Source organism: Schistocerca nitens, chromosome 6 (assembly GCF_023898315.1).
Source record: "Schistocerca nitens isolate TAMUIC-IGC-003100 chromosome 6, iqSchNite1.1, whole genome shotgun sequence".
Lineage (NCBI taxonomy): Eukaryota > Metazoa > Arthropoda > Insecta > Orthoptera > Acrididae > Schistocerca > Schistocerca nitens.
Genome location: NC_064619.1, coordinates 583,634,636 through 583,658,169, shown reverse-complemented (window position 1 = coordinate 583,658,169; position 23,534 = coordinate 583,634,636). Strand labels below are relative to the sequence as shown.

At 44.4% G+C, this 23,534-nt stretch overlaps 2 protein-coding genes across 2 annotated transcripts in view; one reads left to right on the top strand and one right to left on the bottom strand.

Moving 5' to 3' along the window:
* LOC126263507 (trypsin delta-like) overlaps positions 1 to 23,534 on the top strand; it is a 562,206-nt gene that overhangs the window by 520,569 nt on the left and 18,103 nt on the right. The gene's annotated exons all lie outside the window — the stretch shown is intronic.
* On the bottom strand, positions 14,803 to 20,159 carry LOC126262754 (trypsin-7-like). The gene is made up of 2 exons (XM_049959565.1): positions 19,736 to 20,159; positions 14,803 to 15,309 (listed from the first exon to the last, which is right to left on the bottom strand). The coding sequence occupies exons 1-2, from the start codon at positions 20,117 to 20,119 to the stop codon at positions 14,911 to 14,913; spliced, it is 783 nt and encodes a 260-aa protein (XP_049815522.1). The 5' UTR covers positions 20,120 to 20,159; the 3' UTR covers positions 14,803 to 14,910.

Sequence of the window (23,534 nt, the reverse complement as noted above, 5' to 3'; positions counted from 1 at the left end):
TTAGAGATGACGTGGCGAAGAACACAGAAATGATTGAGAATCGAACCTCGCACATATCGTTGTTGAATATTCCGGAAGACATGTTACCTATAAATTTCTCTTTCACCAGTAACTAGGAGTGGCATGTTTAAACGTATACTGATGTGATGAAAAGATCTGTATCTCTCTCTCTCTCTGGGAGTCGAATCCGTCACATATTGTTAATGACAATGAATGAAGATTCGTTAAGAATCAAAATACTCGTAAACGTTCATCATCAGTTACGTGCGCCCAGGCTAAAGTCTGAAAGGACATTATGAAAAGTTTTGTGCGGAACCAGGATTCGAACCCTGACACGCGAATTATTTGTAGAATTTGAGGAGTCTGGAACCTTGGGCAAACAACGAATTGATGGCACTATGTGATCACGAATAGATCAAATCCCGTGAAACCAGAACCAATATAATCAACATTTTAAGCTGCAGTATGAGACGGAATAATTTCCCTGCGTCCTTACATGGCGTTTGATGCTGTAACTGAAGTAAAGATTACTGGTGTAAGAAAGGTTACTGGTGACATAGATTGTACATACTGCCAACTACGCCTCTATTGTAGCCCAACGTAATCTGCAGTCGGCAGCGAACGGACATCACGTTTAATGTGGTTTTGTAACTGCGCTGAAATCGCATGTTCTTCGTTTTGCTTGATAAGGGGTAAGTCAGGCCTACCAATGTCTATCAGATCGAACCCTAAACCTACTTAAACTAACCTAGTATCATGCCCCAGGACCACGGAACTGCACAGTTGGCTGAGACATGATTATCTCGTAGCGCTACTGACAAGGGAACCTCCCCATCGCACCCCCCTCAGATTTAGTTATAAATTGACACAGTGGATAGGCCTTGAAAAACTGAACACAGATCAGTCGAGAAAACAGGAAGAAGTTGTGTGGAACTATGAAAAAATAAGCAAATTATACAAACTGAGTAGTCCAAGTGTAAGATATGCAACATCAAGGACTGTGTAAGCTGAGGAGCGCCGTGGTCCCGTGGTTAGAGTGAGTAACTGCGGCACGAGAGGTCCTTGGTTCGAGTCCTCCCTCGAGTAAAAATTATACTTACTTTATTTTCGCAAAGTTACGATCTGACCGTTCATTCATTGACGTCTCTGTTCACTGTAATAAGTTTAGTGTCTGTGTTTTGCGACCGCACCGCAAAACCGTGCGATTAGTAGACGAAAGGAGTGCCTCTCCAATAGGAACCGAAAACATTTGATCGCAAATTCATAGGTCAACCGATTCCTCCAGAGGAAAACACGTCTGAAATATTCTATACGACACTGGTGACGGCATGTGCTTCACATTACAGGAATATGTTGTCGACCCACCTAACTTGCACACTTGGCGAATGGGTAAAAAGTTTCTTCTACCTTGCCCGATTTAGGTTTTCTTGTGGATGTGATAATCACTCCCAAAAAAGTGATGAAAACATAAGAATTTGTCACATAAACGGCAACAAATGAATGCAAGTTTCACAGTCGCACTGTTTTCCCTGTGCTCTGTCAAAACATACGTTTTTAACGTTTTCAAGTTTTTCCGTGTGTAGACCGTCAAATCCTGTATGTGTCCAAGCAAATCTGAATTTGTCCTGGAATTTTGGAGAGCGAAGTTGATCATGTCTGAGTGCATGAACTTTGATAATTGTCTGAAAACAAAAAAATAAAACTTTTCACTCGAGGGAGGATTGAACCAGAGACCTTCCATTCCGTAGCTGCTCGCGGTAACCACGGGACCACGGTGGTCATCAGTGTACATGTACCTTGATGTGGCTTATCTTGGATACGGACCACTCAGTTTCTATATTTTGCTTATTTTTTTCATAGTTCCATACAACTTCTTCCTGTTTTCTCGATTGATCTGTGTTCAGTTTTTCATGGCCTATCCCTGTGCCAACTTATAACTCAATCTGAGGGGGGTGCGATGGGGAGGTTCCCTTGTGAGCCATACTGCATGAGAATTTTGGCTTCATGACTCCCTGGGCTGAATTACTTCTTTTTGTAATCACTGAAATAAAATCACATAGCGACCATCTACACACTCTGCCAACACTGTAGGATACGTAAGTTTCCACAGGAAGTTACTCTCCTTGGTAAATGTTGTGCAATGGAAAATAAATCTGATTTACTGAAACCGATTCTTTCGTAATTTAGTAAAATGCAGCTCGTCGGTCTGCTAAGGTCATCAATCTCTTGGAAATTCAGGAATAATTTACTTCATTTTCTTGCCCACCAGTAACAGAAAAACCTTGAGAAAACGTTTCTTTCTTCAGAAGCGAGATGTGCGCATATGTCCGGTTCAGAATAATTTCTCCTCCACCGGCCTACGGCAACGCCACCTAGAGTGTCTCAATGTAGGTGGAGTTGCCTACGGTCGCCTGATGCTATCCGATGTCAGGCCAGGTGAAAGCGGCGGATCGTGCCTTGCCTATGATCTACCGCGGCCTTTATACACTCATACTGGTATTCCTAAAGTTATGTAATAATGTAGTTGGGTCTACAGCGTGAAATGTTTTTCATAAACACTGCGTACGCCATGCAGGTAACAACAACGTAGTAACCAGTATTCTCGCAGTATAGTACGTTAGGAACATTCGTGGCTACTTTGCATTTTATAGACGGGGGAAAGCAGGAAACTTGAACATTTTTACCTTTTACGGCGTGAGTGTTATCAAAGAATTGAAGTCGGTTAATATCTTTTTCGTTTCTTGTAGGATGATTTTGACGTGGATTATTTGCTACGTTCAGCCAGCCAAACATCTGCAGCTCTGTCATAAAAAGAGTTAAAACGTTAGTTTCCTGTAAGATTAAAATCTAGAACCAATAACTTCGCAGTGCGATATAGATTCTACTTTCTTGCCGAGCTACTGCCGCACTCACACCCCCCTCATAGTGCTAGAGATACCTAAGTGAGTTAATTTGCAATGAAGACTTAATTACACTATTGGCCATTAAAATTGCTGCACGAAGAAGAAATGCAGATGATAAAAGGGTATTCATTGCACAAATATATTATATTGGAATTGACATGTGATTACATTTTCACGCAATTTGGGTGCATAGATCCTCAGAAATCAGTACCCAGAACTACCACCTCTGGCCGTAATAACTGCCTTGATACGCCTGGGCAGTGAGTCAAACAGAGCTTGGGTGGCGTGTAGAGGCACAGCTGCTCTTGCAGCTTCAAAACGATACCACAGTTCAATAAGAGTAGTGACTGGCGTGTTGTGACGAGTCAGTTGCTCGGCCACCATTGACCAGACGTTTTCAATTGGTGAGAGATCTGTAGAATGTGCTGGTCAGGGCAGAGGTCGAACATTTTCTGTACCCACAAAGGCCCGTACAGGACCTGCAACATGCGCTCGTGCATTATCCGGCTGAAATGTAGAGTTTCCCAGGGATCGAATGAAGGGTAGAGCTACGGGTCGTAACACATCTGAAATGTAACGTCCACTGTTCAAAGTGCTGTCAATGCGAACAAGAGGTGACTGAGACGTGTAACCAATGGCACCCCATACCATCACGCCGGGTGATACGCCAGTATGGCGATAACGAATACACGCTTCCAATGTGAGTTCACCGCGATGTCACCAAACACAAATGTGATCATCATCATGCTGTAACCAGAACCTGGATTCATCCGAAAAAATGACGTTTTGCCATTCGTGCACCCAGGTTCGTCGTTGAGTACACCATCGCAGGCGCTCCTGTCTGTGATGCAGCGTCAAGGGTAACCGCAGCCATGGTCTCCGAGCTGATAGTCCATGCTGCTGCAAACGTCGTCGAACAGTTCGTGCAGATGGTTGTTGTCTTGCAAACGGCCCCATCTGTTGACTCAGTGATCGAGACGTGGCTGCACGATCCGTTACAGCCATGCGGATAAGGTGCCTGTCATCTCGACTGCTAGTGATACGAGGCCGTTGGGATCCAGCTCTGCGTTCCGTATTACCCTTCTGAACCCACAGATTCCATATTCTGCTAACAGTTATTGGATCTCGACCAACGCGATCAGCAATGTCGAGATACGGTAAACCGCAATCGCGATAGGCTACAATCCGACCTTTATCAAAGTCGGAAACATGATGGTACGCATTTCTCCTCCTTACACGAAGCATCACAACAACGTTTCACCAGGCAACGCCGGTCAACTGCTGTTTGTGTATGAGAAATCGGTTGGAAACTTTCCTCATGTCAGCATGTTGTAGGTGTCGCCACCGGTGCCAACCTCGTGTGAATGCTCTGGAAAGCTAATCATTTGCATATCATAGCATCTTCTACCTGTCGGCTAAATTTCGCTTCTGTAGCACGTCATCTTCGTAATGTAGCAATTTTAATGGCCAGTCGTGTATTTACAATCTTGGTAACATTATTGTATTTTCATTGGATTCCTTACTTCTTAGACAGATGTCTTCCAGTCTTCAGCAGTGAGGAGGTGATGGTGTTGGATTTTTCCAAACAGTTATTCGTGCGACTATTAAGTTGTAGAGGAGGCAGTAAAGGTGAGTAAGTTTGTTCCCATAAGAATAATTTTATCTTAACTGAATTTGCTGTGAAGCACCACATCACCATTTATAGATAGATTCCAATGCATTTATGTCATCATTTGGAAGATAATTTCAAATATCTTCCAAATATGACATTAATACCTTGCATTTTTGGTTAAAGAAGAATTTAAGTTAAATATCCACTCATGTTACAGTCTCCTGATATATTCAGTCACAGGGTAACACTGCTATTTAGCCTCTTGAAGGGTGCTGTATCAGGGATAGAACTTATATTAAGTGTCCGAATTATTTCGTATTCTTTTTCTGTCAGTGAGGCTTCCACAAAGATTGGCATGGCTTTGATACGTGTAAATAGATTTTTCCGTTGTAAGTCTCTGCGGATTGCAGGGTTTCTCAACATAGAAAAATAAGAGAGAAGATATTTTTATATGATTATTGTTTGGTTAGACAGGTATGAATTAATTAATTAATTAGAATGGAATGTTAATTGATTTTATCGCTGTTAGTAAACATGATTTTTAAGAAAGTACTTGCTGGAGGCAATGCTATTGAAATGATAAAATACTGCACAGAAAAATTTTACTCCCTTTTCTAATTAAACTTAACTGTGCCTTCTAGCATCTTCAGTACGTCAGACCGGTGAGTGCGTTGGTTGACGATATTGTTTGGAGGCCTATGTCCGATTTGAACATTGCGCAGTTCGCATAATAGTGCGAGAAAAAAAGATCGGTAAAAAATGATCTCAGGGACGTATGAATTATAATCTGATGTATTAAACGGTGAATGGACACTAACAGTGTTCGGCCGTGCCCACCAAACAATGCACCAGCAACTTCTCTTCGATGGAGCCTGGAACTGGACCAAAGAAATGCATAGTAAGATCACCTATCACACGAATAGCAAGGAAAGGGATCTGCAAATGAAACACGGGTACTTAACATCTACTTAACATAATTATTGAATAAAAGCGTACACGTGACACACAGCTCATATCGATAGCGGGTGACAGGAGAGGGGGAGACACAATTAGTCGCGTTCCGCTTTCTTATATCGCCAGACAAATGAAAGTACTTACTGCATTTTGTTTCACAGAGTTTTCCTTACACATTTTAGCGATAGATACTATTTTTACAAACTAATTCATGAATAATTAAAAAAACATCCTCTCATTAGTACATCGTTTCTTTCAATTACTATACAAATTTATTCACATATGTAAAATTATTTATGATATTTTTAGGTGTTAATTAGAATTGGGGCTACTTTTTATTCATTTATACAGTAACATTTCTATCTCCGATCTGAGGTTTGTACGTATTTAGCTCTTCTTGTAGGAGATGAAGTAATATCTTTAATTATTTTTGAATCCTCAACACTTCCGGATTCTAGGAGCTTCATTTGACTGATGTACGTTACTTCTGTGGCACCAAAATTCTTTCTCAGTAGCTGTGTCTCATGTCTTTTTCTGCGTGCACTTAACTCTGTGAATAATTTTTATGGCCTACGAACTCGAGTTCTAGATCATGGAATTTTGATAGCACTTTACAGCCAGTCTGGTAATTTTTTAAGAAAGGATTTTCAAGCTTGTGTGAAGCAAGATATCGTTTCTTTAATTGTGACATTATATAAAACATTTCATATTTAAAACCTTTCTTTTCTTCATCGGGGAAGATAGGATCTGACAACATATAATTTTTCATAAAGTCTCCTTTTTTTTTTATTTTTTTGATGCCGGCAGAAGAATGATTTTGCTTTCACACTGCATTAACAAATACGCAGGGAAGCACCCTCAAGTATAACGAAAACAAATTTTTACTAATAAAAGTAGTAAATAATATGATTAAAAGTAATTATAAATAACGGCACAACCCGGACTTTCGGAATCCATATTGCTTTTCGCTACACGTCTAGTAAAAACACAGTTTAACACATTCAGAAACGCACAGTGATTTCAAGCCAGGAGAGAAGCTTTAGATGCACTGCAAGAGAGACGTAAATACAGACTAGCTCTACCGCATGTCAGTGCACAATAAGCAAGTGACACACTACCCCCTCTATCAGATTGCCGCAGGAAGTTATGCGTTCCGGGAATTGTCGCATTTTAAAAGTTGACTTTTGGCCAGCATTGCGACAAGTAGCCACCCGGAATAGACAAGGTCGTTACACTGTAGTGTCAACGACACGTTGAAGTCTAATCTTCCTTCCTTATAACCACATCCAAGTTGGTACTTTCATGTCGGGTTGACCTCCAAAACCGGCATCGCCGTCCCATGGTGAAGGCCTGGGTCGTCCCCCATTTACGTGAAACTATAGCGAACACGATGGCGGGCCTCTATGGTGTGTGGTGGAACGGGATAATTGGAGCTCAGGAAGCTGATAGACCACCACCCTAAGCGGGGTAGGACTGGAGTGGTGTCTGGATGTCTGGTAGCCATCCAATGCATTTTCTTATAAACATCATCATTGCTGAAACATCAATATACTGTTCATCAACATCAACAATCAAGATGATACTCGGAGACGGCTCGTGCTGCAGAATAGACTGCCCAGCAGACACGCAATGGTGAGCGAACGACTGCGTGGCCCTGGGCTCGAACTGTAGGCCTCAAGAGAAAAAAGCGGGCAGCAGCTGAAGTAGGCCTCCAGGTGACCCACTGGTTGTAAGGTGCTACATCCACAGTATTGGACTCAAGTCCCAAGCTGGCAACAGCAGAGGCTGGAGAAGTGACTGGTGGAATCGTGTAGGCTCACAGAAACGAAGACTCATAGACCCATGGACCACCGAGCGTGTAGGTGCACTGATTAGCACACTGGACTCGCATTCCGGAAGACGACAATTCAATCCCGCATCTGGCCATTCTGATTTAGGTTTTCCTTGGTATCCCTAAATCGCTTCAGGCAAATGCCGGGATGATGCCTTTGAAAGGGCACGGCCGATTTCCTTCCCCGTCCTTCCCTAATCCGATGGAACCGATGACCTCGCTGTCCCCTCCCCCAAACCAACCAACCAACCAAGTCGTAGACCGACGAAGGTCCCCCATCGCAACTGCTGGCTGACAGACAGCGATCCATTTAATTTAATTACTTACGGTTCATGCAATTCCCAGTTGCAGTTAACAGCACAACGCACTCCACCGCGAAGCTCGTCACTGACTTGCTGTCCGACGGCGACACACACTGTTGACAAAAGACTTTTAGCGAATGGAGTTACTTATACACCCACAATTCTACCAGGATCGGACGACGAAACAGGGCAATCGCTTCCAAAACGCATCGCTGATGCCTCAGCTCTCCAGAAGCGTCATATCTTCACACTAAATTAGTAATAACTTTCCCAGTTGGGGTAATATTCACTCTCTCATTCTTACTGTCGTTAATCCATGCTTTAGGAACTTTTCACTTCAATTTTTTTTAGTATCTTAATAGATGAAATTGGTACGGTTTTTTAAACGGAGCTTCAAGTGCTTTTTATCTTCTGAATTGTCCATCCGGTCATGGCTGTACCTTTGTAGCATTAATAGAATTTTTTGAAAATAGGCACATCGTAATGGTTTTGTACACAGAATGTTGAGCTGTAACCTCTATACTCTCTCTCGTGCCCAAATAGTGGATAATCCGCTAAGATCTTCGGATTTTAAATCCGAAATTTACAATTTAGCAATGCCTGGAAGATTTTTGTAACGCAATATAAACAAGGAGCTGATTAAAACTGCATCTGATCAACTAGACTAGAGCATGGATTTTTAAATTTTACGAATGACTGCTGACTGAACCGGCGCGTAACGAACAAACGGAATGAAGCTCTGGTACGGTTGTTTGCAGGAAAGGGGATGAATCACAAAGGGCAAAATTCTGAAGAATAAATCTGCTACATTCCTATTACAAACTATATGTTAGAATTATAAACAATGGATTAATACCAACAGCGGAAGCAGTTTCGTCAGAGGTACAACATGACTTTAGAATAGGTAGATCATGCTGTGACTGTCTTTTCACTTTAGCAAAAATAACTGAGAAAATAAGAGACTTTAAATTACCAACTTACTGTGTTTTTATCGTTTTTATCGACAGATAAAACAAAAGTGAACGCATTTCAAAGATTGGAACCCATAAGAGCCAAAGTCATTATAGATGGATAAAGAATTGAACAAGTAGGAGAGTTTCAATATTTAGCGTGCAATTTTAAATTTCCCAAATCAGGCGATGTAGAGCTAAAATTGGCCAGATTGAGAAATTTCTGTGGATCCTTACAACGCACGTTAAAATATAATGCTCGAACGAAATATTCATTAAACGTTACAAAGTAATATCGTTGTCTTTGGTGCTAAGTGACAGTTAGTATTGGAACCTACCATTTGATCAACTGCGAGGCATCGAATCATCAGAGATGAAGTTCCTCCGCTTTGCAGAAGGACCATAAAAACAGCAATATTAGACAAGAATTAAATGTTGAAACCATTGCAAATAAATCTGAAAAATAACGATTGATTTGGAAAGACCATATCCAAAACAATGGTTCAAATGGCTCTGAGCACTATGGGACTTAACTTCTGAGGTCATCAGTCCCCTAGAACTTAGAACTACTTAAACATAACTAACCTGAGGACATCACACACATCCACGCCCATGCCCGAGGCAGGATTCGAACCTGCGACCAAAGCGGTCGCGCGGTTCCAGAATGTAGCGCCTAGAACCGCTCGGCCAATCCGGCCGCACCATATCCAAGGTATGTCCAATAATAGGATAACTAATTCTGCAATACAATACAACCCAATGGCAAAGAGAAACGTTGGATGATTCTTAAAGAGAAGAAGTGAAGAACTCTGAGGCGAAACTAGCTCAACAAGCAAATATTTTGAGTTAACTACTATTCTGAGGACGCTCACAGTAATTCTCACTTCTTAATACCTCTGAATCATTCTACTAACAGATTACATAACTATAACAACATTAAACTTTCGTGCCACACTGTTGTGAAACACTCTGCCTGCCATAAGAACATCCGGAAGCTGACTTGTCTTGACCTTGGGACTGGATGGTAAGGGTAGGGGATCCTCTCTCGTCTTCTAACTCACCACTGTTACTATGCAGCTAAAGCGTTTGATTCCCCACATTCTCGACCTCTTTTAAGTCCACATTGCACTGAGTCCATTCCTCCCTACAGATTCCCTTTACAGAAAGAACACGTAATGCCCGTTTTGAGGCTAAATAACTAAGAACATTTCGTCACATGCAGCTTATACGCTAACCAGAGCTATCATCTTTGTTAGGCAGAGTGTTAATCGTTTTTCTGTACCATGCAATATTTACACAAAGAAAAAAAAACACTGCGGGAAGCTGCCATCACACAGGTACAGCCACTCGCCTGACACCCCTCATTTCTGGCCACCAGCCTCGAGATGGCTCTCACAACCACAGACTTCTTCCAGCCTCTGCACCACTTCCTTTAGAGAATCGTGTATGTCTGCCTAGGGTGTGCATCGCCGCCACAGAGACCGCTGTCATCTGCGTACTACATTGTTTTCGCCTTGTCCCTCCGCCACACACCGTTAGGTGGCTTGCGGAGTATAAATGTAGATGTCAGACATGAGAATGCTTCCCCAAACAGGCAACGATAGGCACTCAGGCAAGTAGTTCAGTTCAATGCCTGGAGCCATCTCAGTACAGTATCGTGAAGACTACATTCCAACTTAGGGGTCACTATTTATGTGGACAACTAGGACAACCGAGAGCGCCTACATCATTGTATCAGTTATACCGATAATATCATGGACTGCCAAGAGACACTAAAATTATGTAGATTCCATCGTATTAGATTTAAGAGATCTAGTGCAATGTATTAAATTGTACCGAAGTTAAGTATCCGTTGCAAAATACTCCTAATAATTGTTATTTGTTACTGTTTTGTCACATTTCTGTAATAGTGCCACTGTGTGAAATCAGTATTTTCAAGACACAAGGGAATTATAGACATTAGCTGCCAGGGTGCACTGATTTATATGATTAGGGCAAGTTGAAAATTTGTACTGGACTGGGATTCAAACCCAGGTCTCCCGCTTATTAGGGAAATGCGCTGACCATACGTCATCTGGACACAGTGGTCACTAAAACGTCATGAATTACCCTAGCACGCCTCCTGTCAGACACAAATTCTCAATTTATAACACACACTACTGATGAAGTGCCCCTGCTCATTACCCTCATTACTTGAGGCATCTCGCCGATTTCCATAAAAGTTTGAACTCGGTGTGCACCTGCAGTGAAGGGATCATTGGCCGTTATCGCCTTAATTATACAGGATGACCAGAAAATGTCTGAAACGCTTGTATGGATGTTGCAGGGCAGGTTGTACTGAGACATAAATGCTCAGAAAAAAATTCGACACTTTGCGCCATTTCCGAGTTATTTAGTATTGAAATTAGTCAATCGGAGCGTCCGGCGCTCCGAATCAAGCGGCCTGCCAGTGCGGTGTTGCCCAATGAGTACTTAGTTTGGTTTGCTCAGACGACCTGATTCCCGAACTTCAATGCTAAATAACTCAGAAACGGCGCAACGTATTGAATTTTTTTCTTAACACTGGTGTCTCAGAGCAACCTACCCTGAAACATTATTACAAACGTTTCAGACTTTTTCTGACCAACCTGTATATACACTCCTGGAAATGGAAAAAAGAACACATTGACACCGGTGTGTCAGACCCACCATACTTGCTCCGGACACTGCGAGAGGGCTGTACAAGCAATGATCACACGCACGGCACAGCGGACACACCAGGAACCGCGGTGTTGGCCGTCGAATGGCGCTAGCTGCGCAGCATTTGTGCACCGCCGCCGTCAGTGTCAGCCAGTTTGCCGTGGCATACGGAGCTCCATCGCAGTCTTTAACACTGGTAGCATGCCGCGACAGCGTGGACGTGAACCGTATGTGCAGTTGACGGACTTTGAGCGAGGGCGTATAGTGGGCATGCGGGAGGCCGGGTGGACGTACCGCCGAATTGCTCAACACGTGGGGCGTGAGGTCTCCACAGTACATCGATGTTGTCGCCAGTGGTCGGCGGAAGGTGCACGTGCCCGTCGACCTGGGACCGGACCGCAGCGACGCACGGATGCACGCCAAGACCGTAGGATCCTACGCAGTGCCGTAGGGGACCGCACCGCCACTTCCCAGCAAATTAGGGACACTGTTGCTCCTGGGGTATCGGCGAGGATCATTCGCAACCGTCTCCATGAAGCTGGGCTACGGTCCCGCACACCGTTAGGCCGTCTTCCGCTCACGCCCCAACATCGTGCAGCCCGCCTCCAGTGGTGTCGCGACAGGCGTGAATGGAGGGACGAATGGAGACGTGTCGTCTTCAGCGATGAGAGTCGCTTCTGCCTTGGTGCCAATGATGGTCGTATGCGTGTTTGGCGCCGTGCAGGTGAGCGCCACAATCAGGACTGCATATATATATATATATACAATGTGGTGTACATAAACGTTATGTACCTGTCTGATACGTTTGTTTACCTATTTGCGACGAACGCTGCATTTGGTGCACCTATGTTGTTCCCTGTAGTGATGAGATGTCCGCAGCGAACAGCAAGCATTGCTACGATACATAACATGTTGTTCCTGCACGTCAGTTCCTTCATGACACTAAAGTGTTCAAATGGCTCTAAGCACTATGGGACTCAACTGCTGTGGTCATCAGTCCCCTAGAACTTAGAACTACTTAAACCTAACTAACCTAAGGACATCACATACACCCATGCCCGAGGCAGGATTCTAACCTGCGACCGTAGCAACAGCGCGGCTCCGGACTGGAACGCCTAGAACCGCACGGCCACCGCGGCCGGCCACTAAAGTGTGCACATCGCTACTATGACTCCACGAATGGAGATATCCATAAGAAAATGTATTAGAATTGTAGCACTTAGACAAACACGTTTATCTATTCGCCAAATTGCGAAACAGTGTAGCGTTTCTATAGGGGGAGTGCAATACGTCCACCGCCAGAAGACAACAGGTAACAATAAGGGCATATCACGACCAGGACGACCTCGTAAAACTACTAAAAGTGTTGATAAATATATCAGAATTACCAGTAAGAGAAACATATTCAAAACAGTGCGCCAAATTCGTGCAGAATTGGTAAAATTGAACACCACAACCATATCTGTAGAAACATTAAAAAGGAGATTGAGTGAAGCAGGCTTGAAAGGATGTGTCACATGAATAAAACTCCTTCTAAGGCCCATATACAAAAGAAGAGACTTGAATGGGTTATAAAACTTCGTAATTGGTCATCGGCAGAGTGGACGAGCGTGTTATTCACCGATGAATCGAAGTTCGAGATTTTTGCATCCAGAAGGAGGTTATTTGTTCGCTGATTTGTCGGGGATAGGGTAGCTTAGCAGTGTGTTCTACCTACAGTTAAACACGGTGGAGGTTCTATTATGGTTTAGGGATGTTTTGCCGTAGATAGGGTTGGCAACCTTGTGAAAATAGAAGGATGTAACGATCAGAAGTAGTACCACAGCATACTTCGATATCATGCAATACAAAGTGTATTGCGCTTAATACGGAAAGGATTCACTTTACAACAGGATAATGACCAAAAACATCGGTCGGTACAAACTACAATGCAACAAAGGAAAAACGTAAAGTACAGAATGATATGGTATGGCCGTCCCAAAGCCCCGTTTGTAATCGCATTGAAATGGTCTTCGATGAAGTGGACAGACGGATCAGGGAAGTTAATATATCCAGCAAGGAGCATCTCTGGAATATTGTTAACGAATCATATAGATTCATGATACCTACAAAACCTGACTGATCGCGTACCCGGAGTTTGTGAGGCAGTCATTAAGTACAAAGGAGGATGCTTTGATGAAAGTAAAATATACTGACTGTGATTGTATTATATACGTGGAAGGTAATATAATTATATTTTCTGAGAAATTACGTTTGATTTGTGTTATAAATCTGAAATACCAGGGTGTATTGAAATTAATGAGCGGTAGTATATATTGTGAATGTAGTGACTGAATGCTACTGTTAATAGTGTAGATAGTGTCGGAAGTCCCATGCGGCTTTTCGCGGATGATGCTGTAGTATACAGAGAAGTTGCAGCATTAGAAAATTGTAGCGAAATGCAGGAAGATCTGCAGCGGATAGGCACTTGGTGCAGGGAGTGGCAACTGACCCTTAACATAGACAAATGTAATGTATTGCGAATACATAGAAAGAAGGATCCTTTATTGTATGATTATATGATAGCGGAACAAACACTGGTAGCAGTTACTTCTGTAAAATATCTGGGAGTATGCGTGCGGAACGATTTGAAGTGGAATGATCATATAAAATTAATTGTTGGTAAGGCGGGTACCAGGTTGAGATTCATTGGGGAATCCTAAGAAAATGTAGTCCATCAACAAAGGCGGTGGCTTACAAAACAATCGTTCGACCTATACTTCAGTATTGCTCATTAGTGTGGGATCCGTACCAGGTCGGGTTGACGGAGGAGATAGAGAAGATCCAAAGAAGAGCGGCGTGTTTCGTCACAGGGTTATTTGGTAAGCGTGATAGCGTTACGGAGATGTTTAACAAACTCAAGTGGCAGACTCTGCAAGAGAGGCGCTCTGCATCGCGGTGTAGCTTGCTCGCCAGGTTTCGAGAGGGTGCGTTTCTGGATGGCGTATCGAATATATTGCTTCCCCCTACTTATACCTCCCGAGGAGATCACGAATGTAAAATTAGAGAGATTAGAGCGCGCACGGAGGCTTTCAGACAGTCGTTCTTCCCGCGAACCATACGCGACTGGAACAGGAAAGGGAGATAATGACAGTGGCACGTAAAGTGCCCTCCGCCACACACCGTTGGGTGGCTTGCGGAGTATAAATGTAGATGTAGATGTAATTCAGCCCTAATATCCACTATATATATATATAGTGGTATTTCAGATTCAAAATATATACTACCGCTCATCAATTTCAATACTCCCTGGTATTTCAGATTTACCAGGGTGTATTGAAATTAATGAGCAGTAGTACATATTGTGAATGTAGTAACTAAATGCTACTGTTAATTCAGCCCTGATATCCAATATAGTGGATATTAGGGGTGAGTTAACAGTAGCATTCCGTTACTACATTCACAACAGTTATTGTCTGCGATTGCCATTAATTAATTCAGCTTCTGATAGAAACAGTAAAATAAAATGTATGGGACTTTAAGTATAGGACTGTTCTTTTTTTGCGTTTTTTCAAATGATTACAATATAATATTTTGGTACAAATATCAATATTTATTTGAGGAAACAAAGATCGTTGATTAGTACGAAATACATATGCGTTGATCTCCCAAGATTAGAATGAATAAGGCCTGCGCCCTTTCAGACTCCTGAGACCTCGCTGATCCAGGTCCTGACGCTGCCCACGTTGGTGTAGACGTCGAGGCCAAGCTCGCACGGGAAGAGCGTCCAGGATAAGACGCCAATCTGCGTGCTACCACTGACCAGCGGTCCGCCAAAGTCGCCATTGCAAGCGCCCCTCAGCAGGTCTCCAGCGCACACCATGTTCGTTGTCACGTCTACAATCACGTAGGACGCCCGGCAGAGGGCACGGTCCACGATGTTGATGTCCACCTTCTGTAGAACACTGGACATGCTGCCGCGAGTGACGTTGTAGCCCCAACCAGTGATCGTCACCGGCAGTCCCACTGGTGGGTCATAGCCTTGCTCTGGCAGGCTGACTGCCTGCACGTTAGGACCCAGTGCGAAAGAGCCGTTCACCTGTAAAAGCGGAAAAAATACACAACTGGCCATTAAAATTGCGACACCAAGAGGGAAAGGCAGATGATAAATGGGTATTCATTGGACAAATATATTATACTAGAACTGACATGTGATTACATTTTCACGCAATTTGGGTGCATCGATCCTCAGAAATCAGTACCCAGAACTACCACCTCTGGCCGTAATAACGGCCTTGATACGCCCGGGCAGTGAGTCAAACAGAGCTTGGGTGGCGTATAGAGGCACAGCTGCTCTTCCAGCTTCAAAACGATACCACAGTTCAATAAGAGTAGTGACTGGCGTGTTGTGACGAGCCAGTTGCTCGGCCACCATTGACCAGACGTTTTCAATTGGTGAGAGATCTGTAGAATGTGCTGGTCAGGGCAGAGGTCGAACATTTTCTGTACCCACAAAGGCCCGTACAGGACCTGCAACATGTGGTCGTGCATTATCCTGCTGAAATGTAGAGTTTCCCAGGGATCGAATGAATGGTAGAGCTACGGGTCGTAACACATCTGAAATGTAACGTCCACTGTTCAAAGTGCTGTCAATGCGAACAAGAGGTGACTGAGACGTGTAACCAATGGCACCCCATACCATCACGCCGGGTGATACGCCAGTATGGCGATAACGAATACACGCTCCCACTGTGAGTTCACCGCGATGTCACAAAACACAAATTTGACCATCATCATGCTGTAACCAGAACCTGGATTCATCCGAAAAAAATGACGTTTTCCTATTCGTGCACCCACGTTCGTCGTTGAGTACATCATCGCAGGCGCTCCTGTCTGTGATGCAGCGTCAAGGCTAACCGCAGCCATGGTCTCCGAGCTGATAGTCCATACTGCTGCAAACGTCGTCGAACTGTTCGTGCAGATGGTTGTTGTCTTCCAAACGTCCCCATCTGTTAGGGATCGAGACGTGGCTGCACGATCCGTTATAGCCATGCGGATTAAGATGCCCGTCATCTCGACTGCTAGTGATACGAGGCCGTTGGGATCCAGCACGGCGTTCCGTATTACCCCCCTGAACCCACCGATTCCATATTCTGCTAACAGTCGTTGGATCTCGACCAATGCGAGCAGGAATGTCGTGATACGATAAACCGCAATCGCGATAGGCTACAATCCGATCTTTATCAAAGTCGGAAACGTGATGGTACGCATTTCTCCTTCTTACACGAGGCATCACAACAACGTTTCACCCGGCAACGGCTGTCTACTGCTGTTTGTGTATGAGAAATCGGTTGGAAACTTTCCTCATGTCAGCACGTTGTAGGTGTCGCCACCGGCGCAAACCTTATGTGAATGCTCTGAAAAGCTAATCCTTTTGCATATCACAGCATCTTCTTCCTGTCGGCTAAATTTCACTTCTGTAGCACGTCATCTTCGTGGTGTAGCAATTTTAATGGCCAGTAGGGTACTAAGTCACAACTCTTTCAATTTATTCTGTGTTGTCATTTGCCGGCCGAAGTGGCCGTGCGGTTAAAGGCGCTGCAGTCTGGAACCGCAAGACCGCTACGGTCGCAGGTTCGAATCCTGCCTCGGGCATGGATGTTCGTGATGTCCTTAGGTTAGTTAGGTTTAACTAGTTCTAAGTTCTAGGGGACTAATGACCTCAGCAGTTGAGTCCCATAGTGCTCAGAGCCATTTGAACCATTTTTTTGTTGTCATTTGACGCACAGGGTATCAGGTTAATGAATTCCTAATATCATGCAGAATGCTGCTAAAACACACACTCTAGTAAAGCATGACACTTTACTGTGCAAAAAAAAAAAAAAAAAAAAAATAGAACATCTGGAAAGACGACGCCGGTTTTGATCAACAACTCTCACTTAATTACGTCAACAGGTCGAGCAGGCATGACATACGTATCCCAGGAAGTATTCGCCATCTGTACGATTGACAGGATACCAGAGTCTGCATCTACATCTACATTCCGCAAGCCACCTGACGGTGTGTGGCGGAGGGTACCTAGAGTACCTCTATCGGTTCTCTCTTCTATTCCAGTCTCGTATTGTTCGTGGAAAGAAAGATTGTCGGTATGCCTCTGTGTGGGCTCTAATCACTCTGATTTTATCCTCATGGTCTCTTCGCGAGATATACGTAGGAGGGAGCAATATACTGCTTGACTCCTCGGTGAAGGTATGCTCCAGCAGTCATCGCCTGATTGCGGCCCGTAGTGGCTACACCACGTACTAATATGGGTGTTTCAGCAGGGCTCGATACCTGATACTTCAAAATCGCTTGTACTATAGATTTGTAAAGATAATTATTTCTTGTACTCCGTATGTTCAGTTGCAACAATAAATCTTGAATGAATTGGAATTCTTTAAAAGGCTAGACAAAAATTTTTTTCCGGCAGTGGTTAGTTGTCTTTAGGATTTGATGAGAGTTTTTGGAGTATCAATATTGTGCAAGAACCCTACAGCTTACCCCCATTTTTCTTAAAATTTCAAACATATTGCACTATTTGACATCCTGCGAATGTGTCTTGATTTTTCTTTAGTCTGTCTCTCTTAATTACACACTTCGCTAATTGAATTCCTATAGTTTCCTTGACTAGCGAGTCTCAGAATGATGAGGTTGCCGACATTACCGTACAGCAGAACGTGGCCAGTGTCGATGCAGAATTCTGTCCCAACCGATTTGTTGAGCTGTAGCAGCCGGTGTACCTTCCGTGTTCTGTGCATGACTGTACGATGTACGAAGACCACACTCGCAGGGGATTTTGTAAACACCCACTTTGCGGACCCTCAGGTTATCCATGACGGGACCAAAAAGTGCTGCTGTCTTCGGTGGAGGGCGGAAGGTCACTCTATACTCTTACTTGGGGGCGATCCGAACTATTTTTTACGACTGCCTTCCAACACATGGAGTGAAGCCACGGATCTAAATCTCTACCTCATTGTTTAAAACACCCTTATTTTTCATACATAATGCCCTGCAGATCTCTTGCAGCTTTCATGTGCATCTGCATCACACTCCACTAGCCACCTAACAGTGTATGACGAATCGTGCTTCTGGTACCACCAACGGTCCCTCACTTCCCTGTTGACTCGCGAATGCAGCTTGTGAAAACCGATCGTCGGTAAACCTCTTTATCAGCTCTAACGTCTCGAATTTTCTTTTTATGATTACGAGATGTATATGGGAGACAATAATATGTTGTCCGACTCCTCCCGGAAAGCACTCTTTCGAAATGTCAATAGTAAATTTCTCCGTGATGCGCAACGCCTCTCTTGTATATGACCGTAACATTTAATTGCATTGACATGGAAGCTTAATTTTTGTACACTGTCAAGGGAAGATAGACCTCAGTATTTAACTTAAATTTCAGCTTGATGGCTTTACCCGTTTCTGAGAAAAAGGCTTCTTAACACACGGACACAGAGGCAATAAAGTGATCCTATACGGGTTCCGTTTTAACCGACTGAGGCATTGAACCCTAAGACTGGGCTGATTTGTATGGAGATACGCCTGCTCTCGATTTACACCAATGAAAGTGGTGCTCTTTCAGGTGTGGAAGCTGCGGAAGCATGTCTTCAGTCGGTATGCTCCGGTTCATTCGCACTGTGAAGAACGTCTCCGCAAATCGCAGGTAACACATAAGACTTTTAACAACAGAACTACTCCTCCGGTTCTCAATAACGTCAAGTGAGTGTTGTGCACTGCTATATTTGCTAACGATATCTGAAACCTGAACTTTAGCTTCGTAGACGAATGGAGTATTTTATAGAAAATAGTAGTATTCCAGCAAAGGTGATTCGAAACATGACGTGAAATATCGTACGTCAAAGACTTCCCTTCTGACATTTTTATGGTTTTGGTTCCTGAAGTTCGCATGCATCCACATCAAACTTGGGCACTTTCTGGGAAAGTGAGGCAGCAGTCCACCGTAAGGACATTTCTTCAAGCTCTATGCAGGTGGTCTGGGAAAGATAAAAAAAGGAAAGGTACAGAGAAACGTATGTACAATATTAGGGCTCAAGTCAGAGAACAAGGAAAGCTTCGGAGTAATTATCTAGCTCACATGAGACACTTTTTGAAAACTTTGGATTGTAGACCAAACCTTCAGGAAAGACCTGGGGAATCTATGATAACGTATGAAAATTATGGCAATCGCCACGATGATGCAAAATAATATAATTTCTACTAAGTAATTATAGAATGGTTCAAATGGCTCTGAGCACTATGGGACTTGACATTTGAGGTCATCAGTCCCCTAGCAGTTAAAAAGTACTTAAACCTAACTAACCTAAGGACATCACACACATCCATGCCCGAGGCTGGATTCAAATCTGCGACCGTAGCAGTCGCGCGGTTCCGGATTGAAGTGCCTAGAACCGCTCGGCCACCGCGACCGGCAAGTAATTACCAGTGAAAAGGAATTTAAGAAATAAAATTGCAATTCGACTTGCCTTGATGAGTGCGGCATCGTAATCAACCGTGATGGGGATGTAAAGTGGGTGCTCGTATATCTCAGCTGCGAACAACACGTCACCGCCGCTCCCCCTCGTAGATGTACCCGCACGCAGCGAGACGAACTGCAGCATATGCTCGAAAACGCCGTTGAGGCCATCTAGGCACAACGAGGACGTCAGCACCCAGTCGGGACTGATGAGGGACCCTCCACAAATGTGGACTCCCGCCGACTCTACAGACACCTGCCAAGGGAAACTGGAGATGCTGGCCTCAGACCCTCCGATGATGCGAGCCTGTCCTGTCCTCCACAGCCGGCCCCTGGTTGGCGATGCCAAACCTGGGGACAGGAGGCATACGAGCAGTACTGCCAGGCGAAACATCGTCGACTCGGCCTGTAGCTCACCGCTCCGTGTTCGTCTTTATACAGTAGCTGCACTATAAATAAGTGGAGCTAATGATCTCGTTATCTCCGCCCACTTGAAATCATACGCCAAGTGGTAACTTGTCTTAAGATTACGTATCACCTCACTCATCTCAGCACGGGTCAGTCATAAGTAGTCTGTTTTTTATGTCGTAATCCACTAAGCTGACGCCACACCACACGATGGTTGACTTCGACGATGGCTATACTAGTGTACTGTGACTATAGACTGCTGTAAAAAATTCAGCAATCTCAAGGACGATGTAATTTTACTAACAAGTGAAGTGACAGTTCATCATTATGGCAGTAAATGATGATAAATTCACATCAACGCAAACACACATGCCACAGTAAACACTGTCAACACAATCAACATATTATGCACCCCCATCTGCTCGCAAAGCGGGCCTGTATTCTCACCACGCAAATCATCATGAAGGTGCCGAATGGCATCTTGCGATTGACTGTGGCAAACATCATGTGCCTTTTGCTGGAATTCGGCAGTGGTTCTTGTAGACACTGGACAACTTTGGGCTTCATCATATCTCATAGGTGTTCAATCAGTGAGAGGTCTTGTTATCTCGTTGCCCAGGGTAGTTGCTATACACGACGAAGAGCACGTTCTATCACAGCAGTCGTACATGGACCTGCATTGTCCTGCTGCTAAAGCCCATCACCTTCCTGTCCAAGGAATGGCAGTAGCACTTGGATAACAGTCTCTGGAATGTAGCAACAAACACTGGTTCCCTTACCTTAAAAAGTCACCGAATGTCACTGCGAGTTGCAACTGACGACCCTCGTTCCCATCACACACACACACACACACACACACACACACACACACACACACGCACACACACACTCACACTCCATGAAGCCTGGGATGGGAATCGTGTGTCGTTGGCAGATGCACTCTGGACTAGGCAGCTCACCAGATCTACGCCACATACGCGTTACGTCTACCACTCGGATACAAACAGAGCCTACTCTCGTCACTAAGGACAACAGAGTACCATTCCAGCCTCCAGTCAACTTTTTCACAACAACAGAGTTGCCGTGCTTGGCGATGTCATGGCATCACCGGTTGACTGGCCAGCAACAACGTGAATTTACTCCTGCTGCGAGCAGACGGTTTCCAATGGTCCCTGATGACGCAGCTGGTGCAACATGTTCCCAGATCCCGTCCCTGGTTGATGTTCGGTCAGCCACGGCTGTTCTCAGAAGGTATCGGTCTTGACATGCGTGTGTACTACGCAGACGTCAAAAACCTGGTTTGCAGGTATGGCAGTGTTCCGCAGGCGACTGTTCAGAGCAGCGACACACAGCCAATACACTGTGCCCAGCATGTGCAGCAAGCCGTCGATACGTTCAAATGTTCAAATATGTGTGAAATCCTACGGGACCCAACTGCTAAGGTCATCAGTCCCTAAGCTTACACACTACTTAACCTAAATTATCCTAAGGACACACCCGTGCAAGAGCGAGGACTCGAACCCCCGCCGGGACCAGCCCCACAGTCCATGACTGCAGCGTCCCAGAACGCTCGGATAATCTCGCGCGGCGTCGATACGTCCATTTCGCTTCTCGCTTCTCGCACACACACACACACACACACACACACACAAAGCACACAAAGTCATTCACAAACTCTCACATTCACTGTCATTCACACACTCGTTCACACCTTCATCCACACTGTCACACCGACAAACTCTCACAGTCACAGGCACATCCAATAAATTTCAATCCGTTTGTGTAGTTCCCTCATGCATAAGAATACAAAATTTGAAGGTGTTATGATATAAGCACCGAAAAAATTGTTCCTTCAAATGTACAATTGTAATTGCTATTTGGTCAATGACGAATGTCTGTCCCCAGTATTACACTGATTTGGTTCTCAGTTGGATAGAACGTAATGAAAGGAGCTTTACAATCTCAAATCTTTCCACTGGAATGAAGGATGTATTTTCTACATCTACATCTACGTGATTACTCTGCTATTCACGATAAAGTGCCTGGCAGAGTGTTCAATGAACCACCTTCAGCCGCAACGGGATTAGCCCAGCGGTCTTAGGCGCTGCAGTCATGAGCTGTGCGGCTGGTCCCTGCGGAGGTTCGAGTGCTCCCTCGGGCATGGCTGTGTGTGTTTGTCCTTGGGATAATTGAGGTTAAGTAGTGTGTAAGCTTAGGGACTGATGACCTTAGCAGTTAAGTCCCATAAGATTCCACACACGTTTGAACATTTTGAACCACCTTCAAGCTGTCTCTCTACCGTTCCACTCTCGAACGGCACGCGGGAAAAACGAGCTCTTAAATTTTTCTGTGCGAGCCCTTATTTCTCTTTTTTATCATGATGATCATTTTTCCCTTTGTAGGTGGGTGCCAACAGAACTTTTTTCACAATCGGAGGAAAAAACTGATGATTGAAATTTCATGAGAAGATGCCGTCGCACCGAAGGACGCCTTTGTTTTAATGAAGGTTAGGGTTTGGGTTGTTTGGGGAAGGAGACCAGACAGACAGGTCATCGGTCTCATTGGATTAGGGAAGGATGGGGAAGGAAGTCGGCCGTGCTCTTTCAAAGGAACCATCCCGGCATTTGCCTGGAGCGATTTAGGGAAATCACGGAAAACCTAAATCAGGGTGGCCGGACGCGGGACTGAACCGTCGTCCTCCCGAATGCCAGTCCAGTGTCTAACCACTTTGTTTTAATGATTGTCACTCCAATTCACGTATCATGTCTGTGATACTATCTCCCTTATTTCGCGATAATACAAAACGAGCTGCCTTTCTCTGTACTTTTTCGATGTCATCCGTCGGCCTCACCTGATGCGGATCCCACACCGCACAGCAATACTCCAGAATAGGGCGGACAAGCTTGGTGTAAGCAGTCTCTTTGGTAGACCTGTTGCACCTTCTAAGTGTTCTGACAATGAATCGCAGTCTTTGGTTTGCTCTACCCACAATATTATCTATGTGATGGTTCAAATTTAGCTTATTTGTAGTTGTAAGCCGGCCGCGGTGGTCTCGCGGTTCTAGGCGCGCAGTCCGGAACCGCGCGACTGCTACGGTCGCAGGTTCGAATCCTGCCTCGGGCATGGATGTGTGTGATGTCCTTCGGTTAGTTATGTTTAAGTAGTTCTAAGTTCTAGGGGACTGATGACCACAGCAGTTAAGTCCCATAGTGCTCAGAGCCATTTGACCCATTTTTGTAATTGTAATCCGTAAGTATTTAGCTGAATTTACAGCCTTCAGATTTGTGTGACTTACCGCGTAATCGAAATTTAGCAGATTTATTTTAGTACTCATGTGAATAACTTCGTACTTTTCCTTATTTTGGGTCAATTGCCACTTTTCGCACCATACAGATATCTTA

What these genes read in the sequence shown, in the direction of transcription:
- LOC126262754 (XM_049959565.1), bottom strand. Translation starts at nt 20,119, where the DNA reads ATGTTTCGCCTGGCAGTACTGCTCGTATGCCTCCTGTCCCCAGGTTTG. An exon ending in ACGATGCCGCACTCATCAAG is followed by an intron (nt 15,310 to 19,735) that starts GCAAGTCGAATT and finishes CCGCTTTTACAG; the next exon opens with GTGAACGGCTCTTTCGCACT.